The sequence below is a fragment of the Mustelus asterias genome, chromosome 1 (genome assembly GCF_964213995.1).
Source record: "Mustelus asterias chromosome 1, sMusAst1.hap1.1, whole genome shotgun sequence".
NCBI lineage: Eukaryota > Metazoa > Chordata > Chondrichthyes > Carcharhiniformes > Triakidae > Mustelus > Mustelus asterias.
Window position 1 is genome coordinate 42665288 of NC_135801.1, and position 14031 is coordinate 42679318.

General features: G+C 44.7%; 1 protein-coding gene across 3 annotated transcripts in view; it reads right to left on the reverse strand.

The window, feature by feature from the left end:
- gria2b (glutamate receptor, ionotropic, AMPA 2b) overlaps positions 1–14031 on the reverse strand; it is a 196290-nt gene that overhangs the window by 4018 nt on the left and 178241 nt on the right. For all 3 annotated transcript variants that reach the window (XM_078211989.1, XM_078211978.1, XM_078211968.1), the window contains exon 13: positions 598–845. In XM_078211989.1, the coding sequence (XP_078068115.1) occupies positions 598–845 (248 nt within the window). The remainder of the gene's footprint in view (positions 1–597; positions 846–14031) is intronic.

Sequence of the window (14031 nt, forward strand, 5' to 3'; positions counted from 1 at the left end):
CCCTTTAAGTTTGTGCAGTAATCTTATTTGTACCTAAATTTTGCATTGATGTTCCACAAATTGTGTGGAAGCATGATCTGTACAGTAAAGAATCCTTGGCCTTTCTCAGTAAGGTACACTGCTCGCTCACCCTCAGCTATATCTGAATATAGCATCAGACAGACTTTGGGTATCAATGCAAAGACTGAGGTGTCTTCTGGCCTCATGTCCTTTCAGGCACAAAATGGATGTCTATGAATTGAATTTCTTCTCCTAAGCTTTATAATTTGTTATTTACCTCAATAAAAAAGGATGTCTGCAAGGCACTAGTCTCAGTCCTATTCATTGTGTTTGATTCAAGGAGCAGAAACCAATTTCAATATCTAAGCTCCAGTAGCTACTTTGCCCTTTAAAATAATATATTTCCCTTTTTAAAGATATATATTTGGTGCAATTAATAAATAATTTGTGCTCAAAGAAAACTTAATTATCTTACGAAACTGCAATCGTAAAGTTACCTCATTTACTTATACAAACCGTAACACAATAGTAATAACACATCAGGGTAGGTGGGATACTATAACAACATTAAGAATATTGTTATACTATTCCACCCACCTTAATGAGGATCCTTTGGGTGTTGCAATCCCGTATCCTTTTGAATCTAGGTTTCCTCCAACTTTCATGGTATCGCAAGGTTTCCTTTGTTCAATGTATTCATTCATGGTGGACTCCAGGAGATAAGCATATTTTCCTTTTGATTTCCGTACTCTGACCACACCTTCTGCAGTTGTTTTGACAAAGACTGATGGTTCAGCACTCTTCATATAGGCCCACATTTTTTCAAAAAGCGCAATTTTGGATCTCTGTCGAAAAAGAATGATCGACTTACCACAGGCAGTTACTTGCCCTGTGATCGGACACTGTTCAATTAGATACAGGTTGGAGATGTCCAACTTCAACTTCAAAATGAGCATCAGCTTTCCACAAAGCCAGAGTAAGGATGGCTGAACTATTTCCAGGTTCAGAGGTCATTTGGAATTTTCACAGTAGAGCTACACGTGCCAAGCAAGTGCACCACTGCACCTTACTGATATCAGAACATGCTGGCTGCCAGCTACAGTCTGCTGGGAGGAGGAAAGGGAGGAGTTTACAAGGATTGGGATGGTGAGAATGGGCTGGGAAGTGAGCTGAATTATTTCAGGAGAGCAAAGAGAAACATGAATGCTCCTCTTACTCCAGAAAAACCTCTAAAAATCCCCAAGAATGCTGCTAAATGCTTCTTAAAACTGGAACCAGCACAGGTAGCAAATCTTCACCCCACGTGTACATTAAAATTGCAATCAGGGCCTTTGCAGCCAGTGAAGCACCCTAGTGTGTATATTTAAACAGCTCCTTACCTATTGTGCCTGAAAACTGAATCAAGCAAGGTGGTATTTGAGGTCCCTTTTCCTTTGCCAATCACCCACTTTAAGGATAAGAAATGAGGACCAGCAGTTGAACAATGCCCCGCACCCCACTGTCTATTAGACTGTTAAATGTGATAACTGATCCTTCAAATTACTAAAGTTCACGCTTCACCACCACACAAATTTATTTTATAACATCTATTGTATATATTTACTGAAGGAAACCTATTGAACTGGCACCATCTAAGTTGCCTCACTCTTTTTAATCACTTTGGAACTGTGTGTAAGACTCAATTATGTCACACGGAAGATGTCTGGTGTATATGGAGATAGAAGTGAGAGCCGCGAGCTATCGTCACTTGGGATTGTAACGGAAAAATATAATACTACACTGGTGAAGAAAAGGAGGAAGACATCATAATATGGAATTATGGAAACAACAGATCATACAATGGACGTGAGAGGGAGAGTAGCAAATCTAAGTCAATGAGTCAGATGCCCTAAAATGGTGAAAGGCACGACGAGAATCCTATGCACAGGATGTGAGAGAAACAGAGGGCGGGGGGGGGGAGTGGTGGGTGGGTGGAGTGCACATGTTAAAACTCTAAAAAGCAGCAATGGGTCAGAAACCTGACATGATACTGCCCACTTATGGGTTTTAAAGAGGTGGGTTTATCGGGGAGCAGGAATCCCCTGTGGAACTATTGACAAAAGTCATTTCAACATCTACAGTCGCTATCAGCTGAGGACTTAACACTGAATTCTGGTTTGGCATCTCGTACATAGATTTCCAGACCTGTGCAGAACTCACCAAGGTCAACAAGGTAAGAACACAGGAGGAAGTTCATTGTTCAGTGAAACTGACTAGATGGAAATCCTTTGAAGAGTGAATTGAAATATTCTGGCCCACATCTGTGAAAGGCTTAGAAGCACAGAATAGTTACAGCACAAAGGATGCCTATCGGCCTGTCAGATCCATGCCAGCTTTCTACAAGAGCAATTTAGCTAGTCCCATTCCCCTACCCTTTCTTCATAGCTCATATTATTTTTTCCCCTACAGAGATCTGTCCAATTCCCTCTTGAAAGCCATGATTGAATCTTCCTCCACCACATTCACAGGCAGTACATTCCAGTTTGAAATCACTCGCCGTGTAAGAGACTTTTCCTCATATTTCCTTTGGCCACCCATCTTCAATCAATATCCTCCAGTTCTCGAGCCTTTGGCCAATGAGGACACTTTCTCTCTATTGACTGCCTAAACTCATAAGATTTTGAACACCTCTATCAAATCCCCCCTCAACCTTCTCTAAGGAGAATGACCTCTACTTCTCCATCCTCACTCCTTGTATCCTGTTCACGAATCTTTAAAGCCTTCACATCAATTGGAAAGAATACTCAAGTTGAAGCCAAACCAATGTATAAAGGTTCACCATAACTTCCTTGCTTTTATACTCTTGACTTCACATGTGCCTGCATTAAATTTCATTTGCCACATGACTGCCCACCCCATCAGCCTGTCCATTTCCTCTTCAAATCTATCATGATCTATCTTATAGTTCACAACGCATTTTAAACAAAAAAAGAAAATGCTGAAAATACTCAGCTGTCGGAATTCTACTGCCCCGCCTGCCACAGAATCGGAACAGGCGAGGGATGGACAATGAAAATGTCCATTGTCCTCAGGCGGGATTTTCCGGTCTCGCTTGAGCAAGGCCATAAAATCCTGCCCAGCAGGTTTGGCAGCATCTGTGGTAAGAGAAACAGCGTTAATGGCCAGGATTTTATGTTTGCAAATTGGGACTGCTGCTGAGCCATGCATGTGTAAAATTCAGCATGATGATGATGTTAGTTCATGAACCTAAAGTCAACACACCGGTTTGCTCTGATACGGTAGGCAAGTGGACATTAACAAGTCTGTTAATAAACCAATTGACCAAATATTATTCTCGGCCTTTTGGCTAAGATGAAGTGTAGTCTGCTGATGCTGCGCTTGGTAGTGGCTACTGGGTTGCATTTAAGCTTCATATTCATATGAAACAATTTTTAAAAGCGGCATCTCGGCCTTTTGGCTAAGATGCAAATGAGATCAAGCCTTGGAGAAGGAAGACCTGCGCCTCCTCCAATCAGCTTGGCTCATGTAGATCAGGTCCAAGACAGGGTAAAGGGTCGCATGCCCTGTCTTGTCAGCCTGGATCGGAAATGTCTCAACTTGTTGAGACTCTTAATTGGACTTGATTTGATTGAATTGGAAAAGTATAAAAAAAAATTGACCCAAATATTACCCTGCTATATTCCCCTGCTCATACCATAATATTTTTGGCTTTGAGAGAGGGGCATGAGTGAGCAGTCTTTTTTTTCACCATCTAAGGTGAAAAATCAGGAAGGGAGAAGGGTATATTCTTTGGAGTTTGCTCTGTGTGCATTGGGGGCATCCCCCTAAGATGATACTTTGTGCCTACCCATGTGGCCTCCAAAACCTGTTCCCCACCCGCCTCACATCCATTCCTAGGATGCTTGATCTCTTCCCACCCAAAAAATCATGGACTTCCCTGAGACTGGTTCTTGCTCTGGAATCCATTGCTCTCTTCATCATGCAGCTGCTTGCAGTACCAGCAATGCCCACTACTGAGTTCCGGCACTGCTGGAACTGCTGACCAATCAGATTGGCTAGCAGTTCTTGTGCTGCTAAGGGGCAGTCCTTCCACTCAGTCCTACTCTCTGGTTGTTTAGTCCAGGGGTCTCCAAACTACGGCCCGCGTGCCACATCCGGCCCGCAGCGGGCTAACATCTGGCCTGCAGCCAGTGGGACGGGACGGGATTCCCGCTGCCGAAAACACTCCCGTGTCCGGAACCCCGCCACTGACTCAGGATCCGGACACGGGGACGGAAGCCACAGGCCGGACATTTGCTGCCGCTCCGCGTGGTGTCTGATGGAGCCATGGGAATCCCCGCCCTCTTTACCAGCCTATTGTCCAATCAGAGCTGCCGTCCTGTGACTGACAGTTCATTAAACAAATCAGCAATTGAGACATCTATTATCCAATTGCCGCTCTGCATTGACTGAGTGACAGCTGCTTTATCCAATCCGTAAGCTCCATCTGTCTGAAATGAGCGAGAACAATGACAATGATGGCGGCAATTCAGACCAATTCAGGTATGGACAGAAAAAAGAAAAGAAAAGTGGACAGTGAGTGCCGCCTGTTTAATGAAGAATGGGGTGTAAAGTACTTCTTTGTACAAGCAGGCGATAAAGCCTTGTGTGTCATATGCAACAAAACTGTTGCAGTTTTGAAGGAGTACAATGTACGTCGGCACTATGAGACCAAACATGAACCAAGTTATTCCCAATTCACAGGAACACAGCGTTCGGAAAAACTTGAATCAATGCAACGCAGGTTGCTTTCCCAACGAGCTTTTTTTACGCAGAAGATAACTGAAAATGAAGCTTTAACCAGGGCCAGTTACAAACTAGCTTATGTGTTGGCTAAAAGAGGAAAGCCATTCACCGATGGAGATCTCATCAAAGAGTGTACAATGGAAGCAGTGGAAGAGTTATGCCCAGAAAAAGCAAACCTGTTCAAAATCATCAGTCTTGCGCCAAATACTGTTGCTCGTAGAATTGAGGATATAGGAAGCAATATATTTCATCAAATTGCAGACAAAGCAAGAAATTTTCAGTTGTATTCTCTCACACTTGATGAATCGACTGATGTGTGTGACACATCACAACTCCTAGTATTCATCCGTGGCGTCGACAGTGAATTTAATGTGACACAAGAATTAGCATCAGTGCATAGCATGCACAGGACAGTAACTGGAGAAGACATCTTCAAAGAATTGCAAAAAACTGTGTTAGAATATAACCTGGAGTGGAATAAACTGCAATGCGTGACAATTGATGGAGGAAAGAACATGTCTGGGGTGAAGAAAGGTTTGGTTGGACAAATCACAAAAGCTTGTGAGGTTGGTGGATTCTCAAAGCCCATGTTTCTACATTGCATTATCCATCAACAAGCATTGTGTGGAAAAGATGTGGGTATGTCTTGCGTTCTGAAACCTGTTGTTTCAACAGTGAATTTCATTCGATCTCACGGGCTTAATCATCGCCAGTTCATTTATAAAACTAATTTTGTTTCTTTGGCCCCCGAAAATGTGTCAAATATACGATGTAGCCCTCGCACTGAAAAGTTTGGAGACCCCTGGTTTAGAAACATAGAAAAACTACAGCACAAAACAGGCCCTTCGGCCCCACAAATTGTGCCGAACATACCTTTTAGGCCTACCTATAACCCTCCATCCTATTAAGTCCCATGTACTCATCCAGGAGTCTCTTAAAAGACCCTATTGAGTTTGCCTCCACCACCACTGACGGCAGCTGATTCCACTCGCCTACCACCCTCTGTGTGAAAAATTTCGCCCTAATATTTCCCCTGTACCTACCCCCAAACACCTTAAACCTGTGTCCTCTTGTAGCAGCCATTTCCACCCTGGGAAAAAGCCTCTGAGAGTCCACCCGATCTATGCCTCTCAACATCTTATATACCTTTATTAGGTCTCCTCTCATCCTATGTCTCTCCAAGGAGAAAAGACCAAGCTCCCTCAGCCTATCCTCATAAGGCATGCCACTCAATCCAGGCAACATCCTTGTAAATCTCCTCTGCACCCTTTCAATCATTTCCAAATCCTTCCTGTAATGAGGCAACCAGAACTGAGCACAGTATTCCAAGTGGGGTCTGACGAGGGTCTTATATAGCTGTATCATTATCCCGGGACTCCTAAACTCAATCCTTCGATTGATAAAGGCCAGCACACCATACGCCTTCTTAACCACCTCCTCCACCTGCAGGGCCGATTTTAGAGTCCTATGGACCTGGACCCCAAGGTCCTTCTGATCCTCTACAGTACGAAGAGTCTTTCCCATTATATTGTACTCCTTCATCCCATTTGACCTGCCAAAATGGACCACTACGCATTTATCTGGGTTGAAGTCCATCTGCCACTTCTCCGCCCAGTCTTGCATCCTAGCTATGTCCTTCTGTAACTTCTGACATCCCTCCATCAGTCCATCAACATGTTATCACTGCAGGACAGCCTTTTTTGTTTAAAACCAGGTTGCAAATTTACAATGGGAGGAGCAAGCCCACTCTTAAAATTTACCCAAATGTTTCAGGTTGTGACCTTCCATCAGAATTAAAAACAGAGATCAGCCGATTTAGCAGCATCTTTGGAGAGAGAAACAGAGTTTAACGATTTCAAGTCATGAACTGTCAAGCGTGACCATCTTATGATGAAAGGTCATGATCTTAAAAGTTAACTCTGGGTCTCCATTCAGACAGTGCCAAACCTGCTCAGTATTTTCTGGTTTTGGTTCTACTATGTTTTTTTGTTCCCAGAAGTTCAAAATAATCACACTTTTAGATTCAAAATGCTGGAATTTCATTGAGTGTATTTCCTACAACTTTCCATTTGACTGGTGGTTGATTAGTGCAGCAGTAAACGTGGCACCCCGAGCACACATTCACATAACAATTTGTTCCTATCTCTTTTTAAATAATATTACAATATAACATCCCTCTTTCTTTAAAAGAAAAAAGCCATATCAATTTCAGTAGTCCGACCATTCACTTTTTAATATATTATTTCTAACTAAAGAAAGATTAACAATTTTATATAAGTATATAATGGAACTGAATGCCTTCAGAGTCAGACATAGCTTGTTTTCTTTTCTCAAAATGTTATTCATGATATTACTTATGTACAAAGAACAAAGAACAATACAGCACAGGAACAGGTCCTTTGGCCCTCCAAGCCTGCGCCGCTCATGTGCCCAATAGACCATTCTTTTGTATCCCTCTACTCCCAGTCTGTTCATGTGGCTATCTAGATAAGTCTTAAACGATCCCAGCGTGTCCGCCTCAATCACCTTGCCTGGGAGTGCATTCCAGGCCCCCACCACCCTCTGTGTAAAATATGTCCCCCTGACGCCTGTGTTGAACCTTGCCCCCCTCACCTTGAACCTGTGACCCCAGGTGTTCGTCACCTCCGACCTGGGAAAAAGCTTCCCACTGTTCACCGTATCTATGCCCTTCATAATTTTATACACCTCTATTAGGTCGCCCCTCATCCTCCGTCTTTCCAGGGAGAACATCCCCAGTTTACCCAATCTCTCCTCATATCTAAGACCCTCCATACCAGGCAACATCCTGGTAAACCTTTTCTGTACTCTCTCCAAAGCCTCCACGTCCTTCTGGTAGTGTGGCGACCAGAACTGGACGCAGTATTCCAAATGTGGCCTAACCAACGTTCTATACAGCCGCAACATCATATGCCAACTTTTATATTCTATGCCCCGTCCAATAAAGGCAAGCATGCCATATGCCTTCTTCACCACCCTCTCCACCTGTGCTGCCACCTTTAAGGATCTGTGGACTTGTACACCCAGGTCCCTCTGTGTGTCTATACTCCTGATGGTTCTGCCATTCATTGTGTAGCTCCCCCTTACATTAGGTCTACCGAAATGCATCACTTCGCATTTATCTGGATTAAATTCCATCTGCCATTTCTCCGCCCAATGTTCCAGCCTATCTATATCCTGCTGTATTCTCTGACAATGTTCATCACTATCCGCAACTCCAGCAATCTTCGTGTCGTCCGCAAACTTACTGATCACACCAGCTACATCTTCCTCCAAATCATTTATATATATCACAAACAGCAGAGGTCCCAGTACAGAGCCCTGCGGAACTCCACTAGTCACAGACCTCCAACCGGAAAAAGACCCCTCCACTGCTACCCTCTGTCTTCTATGGCTAAAGCAGTTCTCCACCCATCTAGCTAGCTCACCTTTTATCCTGTGAGATTTAACCTTTTGCACCAGCCTGCCATGAGGGACCTTGTCAAACGCTTTACTAAAATCCATATAGACGACATCCACGGCCCTTCCCTCGTCAATTGTTTTTGTCACCTCCTCAAAAAACTCAACCAAATTTGTGAGGCATGACCTCCCTTGTACAAAACTATGTTATCTATCGTTAATGAGATTATTCAGTTCTAAATGTGCATATATCCTATCTCTAAAAATCTTCTCCAACAATTTCCCTACCACGGACGTCAAGCTCACCGACCTATAATTACCCAGGTTATCCTTGCTACCCTTCTTAAATAACAGGACCACATTTGCTCTCCTCCAATCCTCTGGGACCTCACCTGTGTCCAGTGAAGAGACAAAGATTTCTGTTAGAGGCCCAGCAATTTCATCTCTTGCCTCCCTGAGGAGTCTAGGATAGATGCCATCCGGCCCTGGGGATTTGTCTTGTCTTAATGTTTCCTAAAAAACCTAACACTTCCTCCCTTGTAATTGAGATTTTTTCTAATGGGTCAACACATCTCTGTGAGACACTACCAGTCAATATGTCCCTCTCCTTTATGTAGTAGGACGTTGTGCCTCCATCCTGTCGACATAGCATTCATCATTCTCAGTGATTAGCAGCTGTACTGACCATGTGTGTATGTTGCTCCTGGTGTTCCAGGAGCCATGTCTGATGGTGCCGATGTTGGCCCAGATCTTCCAATCAGGATCGGAAACTCCATTTCCGACCCTGATCAGACAAAAAAGAAACTTACCTTCCTCCAATTTTTCTGAGCAATCTTGTGAAGGAAGGATCCTTCACAACCAACTCAGTGCAGCAAATCCCAGAGCAAACAGCACAGAGAGTCCATGCGGAAGCTACCTTATTAGAGAATCAGGTGCTGTATTCTGGTAAAGAGTTTAAATATCCCAAAGCTTCTTTAAAAATCTAAAAGGGCAATGTAAGTGGCCAAGGAGATAGGGTGGGTAAGAATGGCTGAGGTAAGTGGATGTGTGGCAGGTGGGTGAGGTGCGTAGGATGGGAGGTGCATGAAGTCAGTAGGTGGGTCAGAGGTAGTCAGGTGGTGGGCCTGGTCACATCAAGCTAAAGGGAGTCAGGTTGAGAGCTAGTCAGGTTGGGTCGGGGCTAGTCAGGTCAAGCCAGATCAGGAGGTAATTGGGAGGGGGGGGGTCAGGAAGGATATTGGGAGGTCAAGTGGGATAGTTGGGAGGTCAGTATGAGTGGAAGCGGGGGGCGGGGCTCAGTTCTGTAGTTACCCAGAAATTAGACTTGTGTTTTTTCCCGTCTAACATTTCCTGGGTAACTATTCAGGTAAGTAAGCTGGAACTGTCCGAAGTCTCCAAGTCTGTTTCAGAGTTGGAGACATTTTTGGAGGGTCCTAGGGAGCAAGGGAATTGCTCATCAGAATTTCAAACTTCCCAGTCAATTCCCTTGAAGTCCTTGGGACTTCTGGAGGAGTCTTGCAGTGTATCTTTGGAGTATGTCCAATCTCTGACTATCAGAGACTGGAATATCTGGGCCGTTCTGTCACTTACCAATGATGTTGTTGATGATGCTATTGATGTGGTCTCCATGGTTAGGGACATTGCTGGAGCTGCTAATGATCTTTCCTGATTTTGCAGCTCAGTAGTAGTGGGTTATGTTCCTTCCCATTCACTTCCCAGTTTTGGTGTCAACAATGTATATGATCTTGGAGTCTCAGCTTCACTTTTGCTGGGTCCCATGTTTGTGCTTTCAACAATTCAGGCAGGCATTTAGTATGTGTGTTGAAGTGTTAACCTTCTTCACTTTGTGCATCAGTGAGTTATCGTCATACTTGGAGGGAATATTTTACTTGGCAGACTTGCTGTTATTCATCTCTGCAGATGATTTCATAGCAGCCTCAAGAGATGTAGTTTGAAGTGACAATAAGGCGAGGTTTGTGTCTTCCCTCGTCTCTCGACATTTCATGAGGATTCCCTTGACTATCGAGATGCGTCTTTCCATAAACCTGTATCTCTTTGGATAATGTGAAAATGTTGAACTTATATTGTTCAAGAAATTCCTTGAATTCTTTGGCGGTGAATTGGGTTCCATTGTCACGTATTATTCTTTCAGGAATCCTTTGTTCGGTCAATAGAACCCGCCCTGTTGGGACGATAGTTGTAGCTCTCAGATTTCATATTAAAGATCACTTTACAGAGTAGTCTGCAACTATGAGATATCATTCTTGATTGTGTGTGAATAAATCATCTCCTACATTATGCCATGATCTGGGCAGTACCTCAATAGCTATCATCTCCTCTTTCTGCTGTGTGTTTCTACACTTCTGGAATACATGGCATGTCAGCACCATTCTTTCAATGTCTTTACAGATGCCTATCCAGTACACAGCCGAGATACCTCTAAGCTTAAGATTATTCATTCTCAGTGACCTTCATGTATCTTCTGGAACAATTCTTTCTACATAATTTTGGTTATGATTATTCTGAATCCAGCAAGCAGAACACCATCTTCTAGTGAGATGTTATCTCTGATCTCTGCAATATAAGGGTAGTGCAGTCGGTGTAGTGTATATGGATTTCAGCAAAGCCTATGACAAAGTCCCACATGGGAGACTTGTAAAGAAGATAAATTCACATGGGATACTGGGTAATCTGATAAAGTGGATTCAAAATTGGCTCAATTGTAGGAGACAGAGGGTGAGGATAGAAGGCTGCTTTAGTGACTGGAAGCCAGTGTCCAGTGGCGGACCACAGGGATCTGTGTTGGGCCCCCTATTATTCGGCATTTTTTAAATGACATTGATAACTATGTGGGGGGTAGGATTAGTAAGCTTGCAGATGACATAAAGATTGGATGGGTGGTAAACAGTGAGGCAGAGTGTCTTGGGCTACAAGAAGATATAGACGGAATGGTCAAATGGGCAGATAAGTGGCAGATGGAATTTAACCTTGAAGAGTTTGAGGTGATACAGTTTGGGAGGAGTGATTTGAAAAGAAAGTATTCAATGAATGGTAGGACACGAGGAAGTTCTGTGGAACAAAGGGACCTTGGTGTGTTTGTCCACAGATCTCTGAAAGCAGAAGGGTATCTTAGTAGGGTGGTGAAAAAGGCATATGGGATACTTGCCTTTATCAATTGAGGCATAGATTACAAAAGCAGGCAAGTTATGTTGGAGTTGTATAGAACTTTGGTGAGGCCATAGCTAACGTATTGTGTGCAGTTCTGGTTGCCACATGGGAAGGATGTGATTGCGTTGGAGGGGTTGCAGAGGAGATTCACCAGGATGCTACCTCGGATGGAACATTTAAATTATGAAGAGAGGTTGCATAAGCTTGGGTTGTTTTCATTGGAGTAGAGAAGACTGAGGGGCGACCTGATTGAGGTGTACAAGATTATGAGAGACATGTTCAGAGTGGATAGGGAGCAGCTGTTCTCCTTAGTTGAAGGGTCAGTCACAAAGGGATATAGGTTCAAGGTGAGGGGCAGGAGGTTTAGTCATAGAAAGATTAGTTATAGAATCCCTACAGTACAGAAGGTGGCCTTCAGCCCATCGAGCCTGCACCAACAATCCCACCCTATTCCCATAACCCCACATATTTCTCCTGCAACTAGGAACAACTTAGCATGGCCAATCAACCTAACCCACACATTTTTGGACTGTGGGAGGAAAATGGAGCATCTGGAGGAAACCTATGCAGACATGGGGATAATGTGCAAACTCCACACAGACAGTGACCCAAGCTGGGAATCAAACCTGGGTCCCTGGCGCTGTGAGGCAGCAGTGCTAACCACTGTGCCACCGTGCCGGGGAGCATGTGAGGAAAAGTATTTTTTACACAGAGGGTGGTGATGGTCTGAAATGCGCTGCCTGGGAGGGTGGTAGAGACAGGTTGTCTCACATTCTTTAAAAAGTATCTGGATGACCACTTGGCACATCATAACATTCAGGGCTATGGGCCAAGTGCTGGCAGGTGGGATTAAGTGGGAGTTCAAGTGTTTCTAATGTGTCGGTGCAGACTCGATGGGCCGAAAGGCCTCTTCTGTGCAGTATGGCTCTATGATTCTATGATGTACCAGTGCTGCCGTTTTGCTGGCTATGTTTAATTTATCTTATCAGGCCATATCTGGATAACTTGCTGAGAGAGCATCTGTAACTTTTCATTTTTATTGGTCTTATCTTTAATTTAACTCAGTGGATCTTGACACTTCTTCTTAGGCATTTTCTTGGAGTGGAGGATGGCTTGCTTCCACAGTTAACTGAGTTCTTTGGTGATTGAGGAGTCTAATGTGTGACCTACAATCTCTGTCACAGGTAGGACAGATGGTGGTTAGAGGAGTGGGTAGGTGAGATACCCAGGGTGTGCTCCTTTCGCTGTTGACACTTGACTTCAGCTTACTTTCAGCAATGAAGCTTGAGGGGCGCAATTTGTCATAAAAGTCTGAAAACCAGAGTGTTGCGCTCCAGTTTTTTGGGCGAGTTTGACACTGCAATCTTCAATTGCAATATTTTTGGCAGATGGGAGGGAGTATCATGCCCGTAAGGGGCGGGCGGGAGCCTAAGCTCACTGGCTGCAGATTGCTCAGGATACAGACTCTCATTGCACAGGCACCCAATCCCTCAGTGCACTGGGAGATTTCCTGCCACTCCTCCCCCCCATCATCCCATTGCCGCTCACCCCCCTCCTTGCCTCCCCCCTGTTGCCGGTCACCACCCTTGCCATGCTCCCCATTGTAGTCCCACACCCCACTTAGACCCCACCCTCTTGGCGCAGTCATGGTGCCATTTGGTCAGTGCCAGGGCACCCAGCGGCAGTACCAGGCTGGCACTGCCCAATGGACGCTGCTCGGCCATACCCCCGACCACCTTCAATGTCCTCCGATCCCCCCAGCATGGACATCACGTTTGGTCCTTGTAGGTGGTGACCATGAATGATTCTTGTCAGCGAGACCTCTTGCTGGCGAGCAGGGAAATGTCCAAGAGACCGGAAACGGCCATGCCGGGCACGTTATTAATATTTAAATTGGCTTTGCGCTGTGTTTGGGTGCAAAGCCGATCACACTGGCAAAACAGGGTCAGGAAGATGGCTTTTAGTGCGAGACCAGTTTGCGCCCAGCATGAAAGCCTCATGCGCTATCTTCCCAGCCCACTGCACCAACCAATGAGCGCAGCAGGCTGTAAAGATCGTGCCGAAGGTGTTCAGCTCCTTCCCGAATACTTTCCCGCCATTTTGGGGGGGGTCTAGCACCAGGGATTCCGGGTGTCAGTGGGGTGTTGCACTTTTTCAAGGAGGCTTTGAGGGTATACTTGAAGTGTTTCCCCTGCACTCTTGCGGCTTACTTGTTGTGTCGAATCTCCAAGTCATGCGTTCGGGAGTCTCAGGTTAGGCATGGATGATGTAGCCTGACCAGCACGGATGTTCGAGTGTGGTCAATGCTTCAATGCTGGGGATGTTGCCTGAATGAAAACATTGACATTGCTGCTCCTATCCTGCCAATGGATTTGAAGGGATTTGCAGACTCTGCGCTGGTGGTATTTCTCCAGGGTTTTGAGATGCCTGCTATATATCGTCCATGTCTCTGATCTATACAGGATGGTGGATATCACTACTGCTGTGTAGACCATGAGCTTGATGTTGGGTCTGATGTCCAGGTGACTGAAGGCTCTGCTAGCACACTGAAGTTCATGTTGAACCTCATTGTCGACGCCTGCCCTTGTTTATATTCAGTTCCCAAGGTATGGAAAGTGGTTCACATTGTCCATGGCCTCATCATGGATTTTGATGATTGGG